Here is a 17,813-nt window from a genome sequence, read left to right as displayed (position 1 = left end):
GCTTGTTTTTCATCTTGTGAATATTATTTTTTCCCCTCCTCCTTTTCAGGACAGCTTTAATTTGACGCGGTGAGCTTTTGGTAACGAGGTAGGGAGGCCGGCCGGGCCGCCGCGGCCGGATTCATTAATCAATGAAAAGTCCATTAATTTACTGAATCCATCTCTGCTGCAAGTCCATTAATTTACGGAGTTGCCTTAGGATTGTGATAGACCTGTGACGAACGGCTTGCCTACAGAGCCTCGTAGCAGGTGCATTAGCCATATGAGCTGTCTTTGAGGCTCTTGTTTACTGCGCGCACCATAATAGACGCTTTACCAAACGGAAGAGGCAATTGATGTGACGTGTTGGGGCCGCTTGGCCGAGGCACCTTTTGAGCACGGGGGACTGTGGAGCTGTGATCTTTAGCTCTGGAGAAACAATCCCTTTTCACTTTTCTTTAATGCATAAAAAAGCAGCGCTGCAGTCGATTCGCCTAAGATACATTGTCTGCTTCATGTTGCTGCCAGCCCACACAGGCAGCGCATCCTTCAGCTTCTCTGCGTTTCCACGGCCTTCTAGATTCAAAGGCGCCCACTCTTTATCGCTGCGAGATTTGTGAGATGCTGTGGTCCCGAGGAAAGGGGTTAAATCCGCCAAGCTTTTACTGGGAGCAAACTGCACGTGTCGCTGCTTTATTCCGACTGACGCCATGCCAGACTGACCTCCCCTCCCCTCTGACATTCCTTCGTCCTGTATTTCCCCTCTCCCCTTCCGCCTCCTTTCTGCCATCCTCGGGTGCTTGGAATGACCAGGCCAGTAAGATAGCTCAGTGGGTTCAGAACCTTCGTCTGACAGCTGTATGTATGCCTTTCAGAGGTCGATTATACAACTGCAATCTATAGTGCTACAAAGTGTCAAGCCCTGTGATAGTGCGCCATTTACAAGTACTGCCTCGTCATGACGTTATCTTAATGATATACTTGAATGCATTCAACCATTGACAGGCATTGACATGAACACCACACTATCACGCAAGGAAACACACTGGGTTAAGAGATCCGTTGCGCTTCTGGGATGCCATCTAAGTCATGTAAATACAAAACATATTGCATTACAAATGCTATAGGTATCACATTTTTTTACTTTGGCAGTCCCTTGAAAACCATTTCAAGCGGTTGACACGATTTATTGAACCTTTCCTTTTATCCTTTTTTAATTCTATCCTAAGGCATTGTACTAAATGGGCTATTTTCTCCTCATACCATTCCAGGTTTTCCCTCTCGTGATTTACCAATTCTATTTTTTGTTGGAACGATTTTAGCTTTTCCAAATACTCATCAGTTAATCTTGTTGTTGCCCGTTTTGGGTAATCCATTTCTTGTGGGATCACCTTTTCTCTTGGTTCCATCCTTCCCCCTTCTAACCTCACAGAGAGCTGGTTATGGTCACTACCCTCGCTGTGAAGTACCTTAAAATCCTGCACTAAGGGGAAGTTCCAAGCTGGCATAAAGACGTAGTCACTTGGGGAATTTTGTAATCCTTTTTCAAAAGTCTTTTTTGCTGGGCAGTCTGTTTTAAACATGCACTCCTCCTCCACCCTCCCATTCCTCGGCTCCACCCAACCCTACAGTGCTGACTCAGAGCCAGCAAATAAAAAATAAAACACTACTAGAACATGGTTTTATTTTTAATGTGCTGGCTCTGAGACAGGCAGCGGGGCGACGCTCTTCCGCCATTGCAGAGAAGTCACCTTTGGGTATAACAAGCTCATATTTGATGAAAAATAGCATTTACAATGCTGTAAACACAACGCAGTAACTTTACAACTCGGTCGTTACAACAACCGCGTTGTTACCACGCGTGCCATTTCATCGAAAGTCGCAATAATGACTTGCTGTAGGGAGCGTGCAACACCAGGGCATGTGTTAGATTTTAAATCTAACAGCTTGCTGTTGTACAAACTGGAGTAGGATGAGTAATTAATACTATTCTTAAGTCCAGCGCGCCCTCTACAGCAAGTCGTTGTTACGACTTGCGATGTAATGGCACGGGTGGTAACAACGCAGTCATTGATACGACCGCGTTGTAAAGCCATGTGTGGTGAATGTATGCATAGTAACGTCATACATTCATATTCGATACATCTGGACCCTCTTAATGTCCTGTTACCAAGAGCGTTTTCTGTGAATGTATTGCTCGGTTTAACATTTTTTGGATTGGTGAAGACTGAATTTTAGCTCACTTTATGTATTTTTTGAGTTACACTATTGTTAGTTTTAGTAACTTTCCCACAATTTGCTCATGTTTTTCCACAAATTATTCACTGTACATCCATTGAATTGAATGGGGTTTTTCTTTTCTTTCATCTCACTAACTGCATAAATTTGAAAACGTTTTTCCAGCTACTAGTAAAGTAACTTGGTCATGTTTATTGAGTAAAATGTTCCTCATGCATAAGTAAAGAAGTGTTTGAATCGCACAACCACCTGATGTTCTATTGTGTTCACAGCTGGGTATAACACAGCATCTAGGATTTAGAATTAGTGTGCCCCCCTGTGCCTTCCACTACACTCTCCCGCTGTACAATATATTGTCCGGGTTCACTCCTGTGTATACATAGAACTGATTCTCAATGTACAGAGCACGCGCTATAATATGCCAAGTCTTTAGCCCTTACCGTATACACAGTGTTAGCACTGTTTGGGTTTCTTTCTGTATAATGTTGCACCGTGGTTTTCTTTTCCGTTTCTTTTTTCTTTTGTATTTATCGTTTAGGATTACGTTGCATAGGCAGTTAGACGTATTTTGTAAATAACTGTTTCATGATGATGCTTACCTATTGCGATAATGGATTGGAACAACTTGTCATCTCACGATGTCTGTACTATTGACCAAGCATATTTTTTCTATAAACCAATAAATATTAATTCAACCAAAAAAAAAGTTTTGGTGAATTAACTTATATAGGGAGGTTGGAAAAATGCTACTCATTCAAGACTCTCGCGGCGTAGTGCTCAATGTCTATCTAGAACACCTGTTCTTGAGAGCTGTGCTACAAAAAATGAATGTAAATCATTATATTATCTTAAACATTTTCACCAAGGTGGCATTTAAATATTGCTTTATTTTGTTATATATTTTTTCAGATGAATTACACAATTGGACTTGCAGAGTGGTGAAGAAGACTGGAATTGGAGAAGAACAGTTTTTGACTTTTGATCCAGTAGCTAAATCAGCCCGTATGGTCCATTACGAAGTTCAGGCTGCTGCTTCCATTGTAGTAGTCTTAAAATTGCTTTTTTTACTAAATGACAAATGCGAGTGGTAAGTAATCTGACACACCACGTTTTCTAAGAATTTTCAAACTGATCTTTGTAATATTGTAGCAATCAAGGCTATGCCAGAAATGAGAGGGTACGCACAAATGTTGGCTATGTGGCCGCATCGCTTTAAATCTTTCAAATCCTACTTTGCGATCAGGAGGTTTTGGATGATGAAATGTAGACATTTTATATTACCTACCAAACAGGTTTGAAATGTAGGTGCTTTTTTAGGGCTGTATTAAAAAGAAAGCTATGATTACCGGCATCACGGTCAGCGGTGATCTGGGCTCGACTGAGCATGCCATGTTATGATCAGGGGTGGGCGGAACTCTTGTAGAATTACGCAGAGTTACATAAAAATTTTGCGAGATTCCGTTTAGATATGCGAGTGGGCGGAATTCTAATGTTGCGCTGTTCCCCCTGATTTTTAGTGCCAGGAGCTTGTTCCGCGCAGTTAAATCAGCATGAACTGCACCACACGGCGTGCTAGAGGGTGCTGCTTCTTTCTGCCACCAGAGTGGATTTTCACCTCGAGTGGCAGTCTTGTCAACGCGAACGGTTGTGATCTGCCATAACCACCTGTGTTGAAAAATCTTGCCGGTGGCAGAGTTTTTTCGGAACTCCACGTTCCAACTAGAATTCCAGGGTGGGCAAACTCTGCTAACTCCGCCAGCGGAGCAGAATTTTCGCCCACCCCTAATCATAGTACTGCTACATTCTGCGCTTTAGCACCAAAAGCCATGCCGGCAATAACTTGCATCTTCATGCTCCGTGGTCCCACTCTACTGCAGGCCCCCTCATTAGTACCAACCTGACATCTGACTCCTGATTAGCCACAAGTTTGAGTCTGTCTACCCCGCTGACAACTTCAGGAACTAGGTACTCTGGTTACATTTTTCAAATGTTGCACATATGATAGCAGCAGTACAACAAGTATTATGGTTCATGGCAGCCAGAAAGACCTTCTGAAAGCCATAAAATTCCTTTGTGAAATCTACAGGTGGTAGTGCTGACTGGAGCTCCACACAGTTGTTTTTGATTCAAACTGATGATATCCCTTTTTATTGTGTGCCTTGCTATGTGCATGATTTCTATTATTAAGGTTGGTGCAAACTAATTCATGCTTAATGAAACTAAAAAGAAAATAATGGCTCTAGAGCATACCTTGCAATTTGGGGAAATGTTTTGTGCACTTGGTGGTTGCCTTATTTTGTGATATTCCTTTCTTCGCAGCAAGTTGGGCTTTCAGTAGTGTTGTGTGATGTTACTTTTTTCAATCAAAGATATGTTCTTCATCTCCTTTTTTAACGTACTATTATTTGCTTATAAGTGGCAGTCAGTATACAATTTTACTGAACCCTTTTTCTTCCCAGAATTCAGCAGATTTGTTTTTTAATGGGACTTACTGAATGACTTAGACACTTGCATATCATTATTTTTCAGCTAAATTCTATATAATATGCATGTCTGTATGTTGCTGTCTCAGCATAGCTCGTGCTTGTTATGATATTGTAAAATGGCCAGTTGAACACTTTCTCCGCAAATTAAATATAAGGACCTTCATACATGTTTCTCTCCCTCTGATAAGTCCTTCCAGTCTGCCTGCAAAATGTTGTAATGTGTATTGTTGCTTTGCATCATTTCCCTTAGCTACCGTTCCCTGCTGCTGAGCTAGTATGAATGTGATGTGTGTGGAATGTTGGAATGCTTGATAAGGTAGTGAAATGCTTGAGTGTCTGGTGTGACAGTCGAAGTGTGTGGGCTGAGCAGCAAAGAGGCTGCTCCTTGTGGAGCTGAACCTATTATCCTACTTACCATCCTGTAACTAAGCTTAATAAACCTCTAATTTATAACCTACTTCATGGATACCTGTGGACTTCCTTTGGAATGCAACAATGGCGACGGTATTGAGAAAAAAACCTATGGAAAACTGATGTGAAGAAGCTTGAAGTTAGGAAGAAAAGAATGCCCTCTTTTGCCCCACCAGTGCCCTTTACCATCTGGACAGCGGCCTAGGGCGTTTGACCTTCCTTACATCAATGGATGTGAACATGAATTGTGCGCTAAGCAATGTGGTTTAAAGATTGACAACCTTCAGAAATGACATTGAGTAGCTTGAAACCAGCTGGTCTACAAACAACCTACTGCGCTGCCTTCTGTCATATGGTATTTGGAAACGTCAGCTAAAGGCATGTATGCATCGCGTTGTTGGCTGCAGTTCTAGCAGTTGTTGGGAGAGAACTGGCATCTTTATTTTAACATCCACCAGCAGGAAATATATTAGTGTGCTGCACCATTCTAAGTGTGTCAATGTACACCTGACATAATTGGACAAATCTGCTGCATCGGGACAGTCCAAGTGTTACGCTCTGAGCACCTGGCAGCATTTCCAGCAACCTTGCTTGCCTATTTGCCAACAAAGTGTGCAGCAAAAGCAGTGAGCTTACACTAGTAAGCAGTGGACTGCTAGGACGTTTGATTTTTATTCATCTTTACTAAGTTTCCTGCTTTAAGCTTGGGTGTGGCAGCTGCATTCACTAACAATCCAGCAGCATCCTGAATTTTGAGGAAGCAGGCAGCCTGGTGTTCTTCACGCTTGTCAACATATGGATGAGTTTCCTCTGTGATGTAGCGTTTGGCATAGGTGCGGCGCCGCGTGCTTCCTATTTATACTTAGAACGAACATTGATTGTGTGTATATTTGAATTTGTTGGGGGCAGCGCAAGCCATCGGAGGTAACGATTGAACCACGGCTGCGAGTGCATAACATTAGAGTGTGTGCCTCCTCACCGTTTTGTTGTGAAGTTTGTAATCCGATGCGAGGCTGCCATGCGCAGCTCGTGGATTTAGTGTGGACTGAGCAAACCTACGGGGCGAGTGCAGGAACATAAACTCAGCGCTTGTGGAAGACGGCGAGGCTACTTGGTGATGTCAGGAATGGGGAAAACTAGAACGTGAACTGCGTTGCATTGTTGAGTCCAGGAATTGCTTCTGTAATCTGTGGGGCACCTACCCGCACATCTTTTGAAAATCCACACAGAGCCGTGTTCTATGAGGAATTGGTGTCTCACGTTAAATACTGAAAACTGAAGATCATTAGGTAGGTTGGTTTATCTGTGAAGTATTCTTTTTTTTCTTCAAGGACCGAACCTCTGTTACTTTGATTTTGTGTTACGCTGCATGGATTGTGCTGTTCATGGTGCTATATGAAACCACATGGACGTGTCCTCAAGGAACTTGTATTCTGTGAAGAGTTCAATTGACGTGATGGCTTACTATCATGAATTTTCTGTCTACATGGACTATGACATGTTTGTTTTGGGAGGTCTACCCATTTACCCGGATCTTGAGAAATATGTGGCATGATGTTAATTCATTTCTGTGTGCTGTGCTTGTGTGGTGAATTTTTACCCCAAATGTTTTCATGTAAGGTGCCTGGCATTGGTTTTTTTCCAGAATTTTGTTGAGTGGGTAATAGTGTACTCTGTGCTATTGTTAACCTGAGGTGTAAGTTGAAGGGTCGTGTACCCTGTGCAGTTGTTTTACCTTGGGTGTGTTGAAGGGCTGTGTTCCCTGTGGTGTTGTTTCACCTGAGTCTTCTGGTTCTGTCAGGTGTGCTATATGTGGTGTGCAGAAAGGTGAGTGATGAAGGGGTTACACCTCTGCGGTTTCCTCCATTCTCCCAGACTTGCATAATATTACAATTGCTATTTGTAAATTGTATATGTCTCTTTTGTAATGATTATGTCAAAATGTGTATTCTTTCATTCTACATTGTTGTAATATTATTAATTGTTTTCCTGAAGGGAAGGACTATGTTGTAATGTGTTTTGTTGCTTTGCATCCTTTCCCTTAGCTACCTGTTCCCTGGTGCTCAGTCAGTATGAATGTGTTGTGTGTGGTATGCTTGATGAGGTAGTGGAATGCTGGAGTGCCTGGTGTGGTTGACAGATAGACCTAGTTGGAGTGTGTGGGCTGAGCAGCATCTTCTCCTGGTGAAGCTGAACCTATTATCCTACTTACCATCCTGTAACTTAGCTTAATAAACCTTCTACCTATAACCTACTTCACGGCTACTTGTGCACTTCCTTTGGAATGTAATACAAAACATCACTATCCCTTAGCACCGAACACCTTTTAGCAAAATTAGGTTCTGTGATATGAAAAGCATTACACAAGACATTCTCTTTGACTTAACAATAGAGACAGCGCATCACATCTAATCTGCAGCTGAGATGTATACATGTCACAGTAAAGATAGCATGGCGTGGAACACGCTGTCTTCAGTGCCATGCCCTGCACCTTTAGACACTGGACACAGCCACTGCTACCCGCACGAGCAGGGCTAAGCAGCACATGTTGAGCAAGCCAGGCATGACACTTCTTGACCTTTCATTTAGTTCTGGCAGCAGCAATTCTTGGTGGCCCGGGATGGCTGCGGAAGGAATTTCAATCAATCAATCAATAAATCGGGTGTTAGATAAGCGCAACTAATCACTCGTAAGGGTCACAAGGCGCTGGGGGGGTCGCAGGTTCCAGTCTATCAAGGAGGGGGTCTGTCGAAGAGCCACGTTTTGAGGTTTCTTGCAAAGATGGGGAGCGATGTTATCTGTCTGAGGTGGAGCAGAAGGTCGTTCCAGGCGCTGGCCGCGTGGAAGGAGAAAGAGCGGCCTCCTGATCTGATCTTTCTGGTGCAGGGGATCACGGCATAGGAGAGCTGGTCTGAGGGTAGGGTCATTTGGGGTGCGTGGAATTTGAGTCGGCTGTGCAGATATGCTGGTCCGGTGTCGTGGAGGGCCTTGTGAGCGTGGGTTAGCATCTTGAAGGTGACTCTAGCTTTGATGGGGAGCCAGTGGAGTGTGCGCAGGTGCTGGGAGATGTGGCAGTGTCTTGGCAGGTTGAAGACCAGTCTTGCGGTGGCATTTTGGATGTTTCTGTAGCTTGCGGGTGAGGTTTTTGTTTATTCCGGCATGGAGTGTGCTGGTGACCTGGGCGTGAGTGACGGTCTTTCTGTGTTTGAGGGTGATCCATTTGAAGGTCGTAAGTAGGAGGCAGAATGTGTGGAAGCAGGAGGATGAGACGGAGTTGATCTGGCGGTCCATTTTGAGCTCTAATTCCAGGATGATTCCCAGGTTGCGTGCGTGGTCCGTGGGGGTGAGCGGGCTTCCGAGGGCAGGGGGCCACCAGGTGTCGTTCCAGGCGTCGGGGTTTGGGCCCATGAGGACTACTTATGTTTTGTTGGTGTTTAGTTGTTGGCAGCTGTTTTTCATTTATTTGGCGACGGCTTCCATGCCTTCTCGAAAGTTGTGGCTGGCGGTGTTGGGTTCATTGGATAGGGAGGGGATGAGTTGGGTGTCGTCAGCGTATGACACAATGATGAGTCCATAGGTTCTGACGATGGGGGCGAGCGGAGCCATGTAGACGTTGAATAACGTAGGGCTGAGGGAGGACCCCTGGGGGACTCCGCAGGTGGTAGTTGTAGGGTGCGAGAGGAAAGGTGGGAGTCTGACCCGCTGCAGTCTGTCAGAGCGGAAGGAGCGGATCCAGTCGAGGGCCTTGTCTTGGATCCCTGCGTCGTGGAGTCTGCGTATTAGGGTGTGGTGAGAGACTGTGTCAAACGCCGCTGAGAGGTCCAGGAGGATGAGGGATGCTGTTCTCCTTTGTCCAGTAAGGTACGGATGTCGTCTGTTGTGGCAAGGAGGGGGGTTTCCGTACTGTGGTTTTTTCTGAAGCCTGATTGGGAGGAGTCGAGGATGTTGATGGCTTTCTCGATGACTTTCACTGGGAACGGGAGCAAGTAGATGGGTCTGTAGATTTTGAGGTCGGTGGGGTCCACCGAGGGTTTCTTCAGGAGGGGGTTGATCTTAGTGTTTCCAGTTGTCAGGAAGCTAGGCGGTTGCCAGGGAGTGGTTGAAGGTGTGGCAAAGCATGGGTGCGATGGTGTCTGCGGCTCTGTTGAAAATGTGGTGGGGGCAGTGGTCCGTGGGGGCCCGGAGTGGATTGACTTCATCTTCTTCAGTGTGGCTTCGGTGGTGAAGGCTGTCCAGTTGTCGATCGCTGGCTTCAGGGTGGTTGGTGAGGGTTCAGTGTGTTGGTTGTCTTCGTCTAAGTTGTTGTAGATGCTCTTTATTTTGTGGTGGAAAAAGGTGCTGAGTTTGTCGCAAAAGTCTTGTGAGGGAGGGATGTCGGTGGACTCGCTGGTGAGTTGGGCGGACTCATTGATGATGTTGAAGAGTTCTTTGCTGTTGTGTGCATGAGTGGAGATTCTGTCTTCAATCGCTTTTTTCCTCGTTTTTCTGATGAGTTAGTGGTGGGCGTTGGTGGCGACTCTGAAGTTGTTGTGGGTTTCTGTGGATTTGGTGTTCCTTCAGGCCTTTTCGAGGCGGTGGCAAGTGTGTCTAGACTCTCGAAGTTCGGTGGTGAACCATCTAGCTTTCTTGGCGTAGGTGTTGTTGTTTTTCTTGAGGGGGCTATGATGTTGGCGCTGTCGGCGATCCATCTTTACAGGGTTCCGGCTGTGGTGTTGGGGTCATCGTTTTCCACGATGATTGGGGTGGAGTTGCTGAGAGAGGAGGTTAGCTGGTCGTCGGGGATTCTGGACCCAGGTGCTGGTGTCTGTGGATGGTGGATGTTCTGAAGGTGAAGTGGACGCACCGATGGTCAGTCCATGGGAGTTCCGTGGTTTGGCTGAAGGTGATGGAGTTTCCTGTTGTGAAGAGGGGGTCAAGGGTGTGTCCTTCTGATTGTCTGGGTTCGGTCACGATCTGGCTGAGTCCAATGTTGTGGAGGTTGTCCAGGAGGGATGTGGTGCTGGGGTCCAGTTGGTTGTCGAGGTGGAAGTTGAGGTCTCCCAGTAGGGTGTAGTTGGTGGACGCGATGGCATGCGGGAAGATGTTGTCCGTGATGGAGTTGGCGAAAAGTCTGCAGGGTCCACGGGGTCGGTAGATTAGGGTTCCTCGGAGGATGGAAGTAAGGGTGGCCAGTATCTTGAAGTGAAGGTGTTCCTTCAGGTCTGTGGGCTCATCTGGAAGTGTACTCAGGCAGAAGTTGGATTTGTGGACAATGGCAATTCCTCCTCCCGGGCGGGTTGGGGCGGTCCATCCTGGAGATCTTGTATCCTTTGGGAATGGCGATGGCGATGTCCGGTCCCGAGATAGTGTTGGTCCAAGTTTCGGTAAAGGATGCTACGTCTGGGGTGGTGCTGTCGAGGAGGTCCCAGATTTCGGTGGCGTGTTTGTGGAGGGATCGGACATTGAAGAGGATGCATTGCAGGGTCTTCGGTTTGGTTGTTCTCTTGCAGGCGGGTTGCGCTGGGTCCGTGGTCTTGGCGGTGCTGCATATGTTTCGGCAGCGGTGACAGCTGAAGGGTCCGTGGGTGTTGGCTGGTGATGCTAGCTTGCAGTTGTTGTTGCGGCCTGGGCTGAGAGCGTGGAGTGCCGCTGGGTCATAGCATTGGTGGTGCAGAGATTCAGGGTTCCAGGCGCTGGTCGCAGTCGGATCACAGACGGGCACAGATGGGCTTGCCTTTGGCACGCCAGCGGCGCGGCCACAATTAAGTAGGGGTCAGGAGGGCTGGACAGCAGGGAGGCGGGAGCGGGGAGGGGAGCTGGATTGGGCCAGTTGCACTGGTCGTGCTGGGGGGGAGGGGCCGCGGGGGCAGCAGCGGTGGGGAAAAACAGGCTGAAAAAGGCAAAAAGAGAGAAAAGTGAAAATAAGGCAGCAAAAGTGCAAGAAAGAGCGGAGGAAAGACGCAGGACACAGAAGGAGAGCGAAAGGGGGAGATTGAGATGAGGGTGAAAAACGGAGGAAAGACACAGAAGGAGAGTGAAGGGGGGAGCTTAAAATGAGGGGAAAACAACAGAAAATGGAGGAAAGACCCAGAAGGAGTGTCAAGGGAGGGAGATAGAAGTGAGGGGATAAAACGAGTGAAAAGGGAGAGAAAAAGCGGAGCGAGAGAATGGAGACAGAGGTCTACTGGACCACCAGGGATGAGGCTCAGGTGAAACCTGCGGTTGGAGGATGGCCTTGAACACCAACACTCAAGAGTGCTGGGGCTCGGGGGAAGGCCTCACTTAATGGTGGAGCTGCGAGGGAGGGAGAGCAATTTCACTGACAATGAGTCAGTGGGATTTGAAATTAAAAATATGATCCGGCTTGCTCTTACCTGAGCCTTTTAGTCACTGTTGCTCCACAATGAGGCGACTGTTCAACCAATGTAGCTGGACTCAAATAAAACTTACAAATACTTACGAAGTGCCAAGTTTTTCACTTCAATTTGGCAACGAGCACCAGCCATCCAGCTACAGGGAAGGTAAACTCAAGTGTAAATGGAGATAACTGTCTTATCTGTATTTTCAGGGAGTGGCCCAGCCAAACAGCTGTGACAGTCACAACGTAATTAGTCATGCGAGGAGAGGTATAATACAATATGGTAACTTACAAAATGGTAACTTTTATGAAGTAGTGTTAGTAATTATACAAGAGTGTGCGGGAGGGCATAAGCACGAGCACACTGCCTCCGCATTGAAAGCGGCCCTAGGCCATAAAGCGCACAGCCACAAGAATGCAGTGGTAAATGCGGCACATGAGCACTAAGCCCATACTTGCGGCCTGGCTGCAGTAAATTTTGTTATGGTGGGCAGCAGGCCTTACGGCTGCACGCAGATGGGTTCTACTAATGCTGGCCAATTTGTGGCTGGGAAGACGTTGGCCGGTACGCCTGCGCTATGTAACACAGTCCAATCAAAGTGAACCAATCTGTCCCTTCAAAGCATAATAGAAAACTATGCTACGCTTGCGTAGTTTGCGCAACTACGCGCAACGCGGATTGCACGTAGCACAGTGCAAAAACGCGCAGCGGGAAGTTTTTGCTTGCTCCCGGTCCTCAACGTCAAGTTGGTGACAACGAGCAAGCAAAATGACATCCCGGCGAGACTTTCCTCGCTCGCGATCCGCAACATCAAGTTGCTGGTTGCGAGCGTGGAAAACAAACCTCCCGGCGAGATTCTCAACACGGGGAGGTCAGGTTTCTCATTGCGAGTGGTCGTGTATGCTCGCGATGAGAAATTACGAGTCCGCGTTGAGAAAACTGCTGCTCGAGTACAAATCTACTCGAGCGGCAGAAAACAACTGCTTGCACTGTGCAAGATGCCGTCTGCAATGATTGCTCAGTGCGGACAAGCATCCGGCACTGTGCAGTCATTGCGAACAGCATTTCCTACTGCACTACGCAGTTCGCGTAGTGACACGCGTAGCTCCCGTAGTGCACTTCGTGTAGCTACGCGTAGCGCTACTACGCGAGCTACGCCCAGGGTTAGATAGAACATCCATTGGCTACTGTGTGATGCCTGCGTCCCGTGTCTCACTTAGGCATCATGAAAAACAGCAGATTCTACAATGAAAAGAAGTAAGGTGACTTGCTTGGCAATGTTTTTACTTGCGCTAATGCGGTACAGTGACATAAAATACATTAGTGTAAGGCACACACTTGTTGCACTTGGCAAGGCAGCAATCTATATTGCAGTTTCTCAAAAGTAACTGTTTTCCTAATTTAAGTTAGCCATTCAGAGTGGGTCGGCCTCTGGGGGGAGAAGCAGTGGCGCACTACACACATCTTTGCAGCTGTCAGAGCTGTTGATTGTAAGTGCTGCACAGGGTTAGTCGTTATGGGCAAATCAATTGTATCATCTGGCCAATTTCCCAGAAGGTACAGACTTGTCCAGGGCATCAATTAGGATTGCTTGGATCGTGTACCTTTAGGACCAAACGTCTGTGCAAAGTTCGCCCACCCTTTGAAGCACAAGATACGTTTGCTATTAGGCTATTTAAATCAGTGGTCGAAGTTCAGAAAAAAAAGTGTGGGAACTTTGATGCTGCGTGTAAGGGGGTGGGGTGAGTGTGGGCGTGGCTAAAAAAACCAAAATATCTCTACACTTTTTCAGTCTTTCACCTTCTGGTAACTACATATAAAATAACACAGCTTACATGAAAATTAATATGTTAATCAGTGGGAATACACTATCTTACAATATGAAACCTCTATTAGTTAATGCACTGCACCAAATCCTGGTTGTTGCAATGGAGAATAGTGACTTGTGTATGTTTAGTGCCACAGGGTCCCAGTCTGTGACAGAAAGCACTGCGAACATGCAAGACATTATTTCAAACTTGCATTACACACAGTATAAGATAGGCTGCTACAGACTCCGCAAAAAGGTTTAAGATAAAAAGTGTTTCCAAAATATAGATCTTTTGCAGGGTGTACATAGTGCATTTTTGTTATTTTCTATAACTGTAGTTTAAAAGCACACAATTCGCAGCTTAGCGTGTTACTCCCTTACGATACCCTTCAAAAAGAATAAATGTGTATCATCAGGAAGCAATTTTTTATGGTCACTGTCTTTTAAAAGAACACTCTTCACATCTTAGCAGGTAACTCCCTTACAGTACCTCTCAAACTGATTAAATGTGTATAACCAGGAAGTTTCAAGGGATTCCATCAGTTAAAGCCAATACTGGCTTCCAGGTGCCCTTTACATTTGCAGATTCAGCATTTGGCACATTTACACTTCTTTCAGGCAATCAGGCACCCTGCCAACTTGCCAAGAAGGCTTGTTTAGCTGTCTTCACCTCCCTTGAATTCACAGCTCAGGGGGCTACCTGAATGACACTTTAGCTGAAACTTTTCAGCTCCCAGAATTAACCGTCCCGGGATGGTTGACTTTTGACAAGAAGTAGGGGAACTGTTTTCCTAAAATTAAAAAGTAAGGGCACGCCGTGCCCCTCAGATCCCCCCCACTTCGATCACTGATTTAAATCCATTAAGTAAATCGAATCAAAGCAACACTTTTTTTGGCAAAAAATCTCTTCAGTCTTGCTGAATGCCCACATTTGTAAATGGTGAATTTATTTATTGGGCTCTGCAAGATCTGAGGCATGTGGGCGGCGATTGGTCTGCCATGAGCAAGTCTTCTTTATTTGGTTGTCCATGTTTTTGCCACAAATTGGTCCTTGTCTTCTAAAAAAAAGTCTCTATAGTTTTTAATTTCTGTTCATGATTTTTGAAAGACTTTTTCAGTGTCTTCATTTTGTAAGGTTTGGATCCCCATTCATATTTTGCATACTGAGCCTACCTCTTCCTTTCATTGCACATATCTTTCTCAATGAGCCAGCATCATGATCCAGACATAGCTTATCCAGGTAGTAATATTTTTATCTCCAGCCAAGCTTGCCACCAGTAAATCCTTAAAGCAAAAAGGGACACCACAGAATCCTCAGTATACTAGGGCCATTTTTCTGGCACTGGAATGTTTCTGTTCTACGGTACTACCAATCCTGAAAGTTTCCTTTCACTTAATGTGCACTTGTTATTTGGTCTTGTTCTCCTTTTTGATAATCGGAACCTGCTCAAGTTTAATTAAACAGTGTCTTCTCTCCACAAAAGATTATTGACATGACTTGATTACCAGGATACTTTCAAGTCTCAAGATGTGCTAACAATAACAATTAGCACTCTTGCTGTAATCAGAAACCTTTGTCTCAGCCAACAGTGCATGCTGGAGACAGAGGACTGAATTAGAAGCCTTTCAAGCAACATAGCAGTGACAATACTCTAATCATCACACCTGGGCCCTCTTTGGGTATGTCATTAAACCTGGGCGTGTGCCCAGTTCCAGACAATAAGGTAGAAGTTGTAAGACAACATAATTGCTGGCTTTCCCCTTTTGAGGGTTACTATTAAGGAAAACCCTGCTTTATTGGAATCCCAGTTGAGTGCGAGCCAAAGCCTTATCAACTTCACTTTAAACTTCTTTACTTGCCTGTAGTTGGACCTTTTAAAGTATATGATGGTGTAATTGCCACTTAAACAAAAAACTACGGTTAATTTCCTCTTTGATGCTTTGACATTGGATTTTATGTCTCCTGTTTTAAGTTCTGTACACTGCTTCTTGTTCCTCAAAGGGTTCCAATGCATGGATTGCAGCATATTCACAAACACATTTTCAGTATGGGCAGTAGTACTGCTTCCATTATCCACAAATGCTATCCACAAACCTCTGTGTGGAAGCCTCTGTCCCTTCTGTCTCTTCTGTGCTGTGGTCTCCGCCACATGTACAGAGATCGCCACTCATAACAGTTTCTATTTTAGTAATAAATATTGGAGCTTCAAGGGGAAGTGGTTGAAACATCTGAATATTTACTATTAAAGTGGAAGGGTTTATGGGAATTTGAGGATGTATTAGAAAGGGGCATGTAAATACAAAAACAGCCACCTAAGGGTAAGACAATTAAGATTCACAAATTTTACACCCACTTCTACTTCTATAGTACTATTGGCAAAACAGGCCCAAATCTACCATAGCTTCGCCTTGGAGAAGGTCAAGCAAAACATAGTGCCACACATAGGTACTGCAGCACATTCTCATAGAAACCAACGGTTGAGGGTAAGTTATAGTTAGGAAAATTGTATTAATTTTTTGTATGCAAAACCAACTTAAACTAGACAAACATTAAAAATGCTCAAGTTATAGTTAGAACTTACAGTTATAATTTCTGTCCCGGTCGAAACGTACTAAAGCCTTCTACCCCGCTGTAGAGTGCTATACTGTATAACGAGGGAGAGGGACTTCTGTAACTGCTATAGTCTGAGGCAGAAGGGCTAAAAGGCTATTAGAACAATCCACCCAATAAGGGTAGAATGTTCTAAATTAAAAAGAGAAACAGAATCTCCAACATCACTAGATACAAATAAGACCAGAGGGCAACCATCGAGTCACTAGAAACAGCGGTCCAGACTGCAGAATTGGCCTATGCATTGGACCACACAGAAGAAACGGCACACACCCTAACACTGGCATCTCAGGAATACAGGGCTTACGCAGAGGACATGGCCAAAACGATTCTGACTGACACATTGCATAGGGTCTCCGAATTAGGAGACAAGACTGCGAAAATGCTCTCCTGGCTTGAGTGGAAGGACAGGGCAAATAGATTAATTGCCACGTTGGAACTCCCAGATGGCACGCACACGACTTCTCCCACACGCATAGTAGAAGAACTGGCCACCTACTACGAAACCGTATACACTGCTCGCTATGGGGTGACGGAGGAGGACAGCATGGCATTCCTTAAGAACGTACCCCTGACCACGCTGTCCCAGGAGGCGGCACAAGCACTTGAGGGTGACTTAACAGGAGAGGAATTGGGGAAGGCCCTAGCAGCACTACATACAGGAAAGGCTATGAGACCAAATGGTTTACCAGTAGAGCTTTACAAAACAGTGGCGCGACAGATCATTCCATATATGCTTCCCATGTATAATGATTGTCTGGAAAGAGGCACACTCATGACTGACCAAAGACTAGCCACCATTGTCACAGTGCACAAACCTGCAAACCACCTGACCAACCGTCCTCATATAGGCCAATTTCCCTAATGAACGTAGACGCGAAAGTTCTAGCAAAACTCCTAGCCCTCCGATTACAGCCCCACCTCACAGCATTAATACACCCAGACCAATCGGGCTTTATGCCTGGGAGAAACACATCTCTTAACCTACGACGCATTCATGGAGTCATGCACCGCATTCCCAAGCTACAGGAAGATGCGGCCATTCTTTCCCTAGATGCAACAATGGCCTTCGACCTTGTAGAATGGCCCTTTCTGTTTGCTGTACTCAGAAAAATGGGTTTTGGCCCAAAGTTTTGTAGCTGGATTAAACTCCTTTACACTGCACCCCTAGCACAAGTGGTTGCCAATGGCCATACATCACGTACAATCACACTAGGGCGCGGAAAGAGGCAGGGATGCCCATTATCCCCACTTCTATTTGCACTCATATTGGAGCCACTAGCGGTGAAAATTCGCCTTGACCCTCTAATCAGGGGGATCACATGGGGGACGGGATGGGAGGACCGCATCTCTCTCTACGCAGATGACGTACTGATATATCTAATGTCCCCCACCTCGTCCCTGACAGCTCTGATGGACATACTCAAGCTCCACGGAGAGTTGTCAGGATATACCATTAACTGGGCAAAATCGCTCCTGTATGTCCTACTGGGTCAACCACCCACGCTACCCCCAGACTGCACCCTACAAACGGTCACTAGAGGTTTCAAGTACCTGGCAATATACATCACACCACAGGAATCGATCTTTGTGGAGGAAAACTTGATGAAACCTCTACAGAGGCTTAAATCCGATGTCAACCATTGGCGCTCTTTACCACTCACACTGCTGGGGAGAGCTGCACTATTTAAGATGTTATCACTCCAGAGATTCCTCTATGCATTGCAAAACACCCCCTTTCCGGTCCCTCTCACATATTTCAAATCAATAGACGCAGAAATCTCTACACTCCTGTGGGACGGAAAACCGTCCCACATAGCGCACTCCAAACTGATCCGCTCCTGGTATGACGGGGGATCGCCCTACCCAGTGTTAAACTATACTACTGGGCTGCGCAACTAATGGTAGTGAATCAATGGATCCATGCTCCACAACAGGAC

General features: G+C 45.8%; 1 protein-coding gene across 1 annotated transcript in view; it reads left to right on the top strand.

Moving 5' to 3' along the window:
• TAF1B (TATA-box binding protein associated factor, RNA polymerase I subunit B) overlaps nucleotides 1-17,813 on the top strand; it is a 913,471-nt gene that overhangs the window by 554,974 nt on the left and 340,684 nt on the right. Inside the window, exon 10 of the mRNA XM_078647821.1 lies at nucleotides 3,127-3,304. Coding sequence (XP_078503947.1) covers nucleotides 3,127-3,304 — 178 coding nt within the window. The remainder of the gene's footprint in view (nucleotides 1-3,126; nucleotides 3,305-17,813) is intronic.

Source organism: Lissotriton helveticus, chromosome 6, assembly GCF_964261635.1.
Source record: "Lissotriton helveticus chromosome 6, aLisHel1.1, whole genome shotgun sequence".
NCBI classification, from domain to species: domain Eukaryota; kingdom Metazoa; phylum Chordata; class Amphibia; order Caudata; family Salamandridae; genus Lissotriton; species Lissotriton helveticus.
Note: the sequence above shows the minus strand (reverse complement) of the source record. Positions and strands in the feature narration are given on the sequence as shown.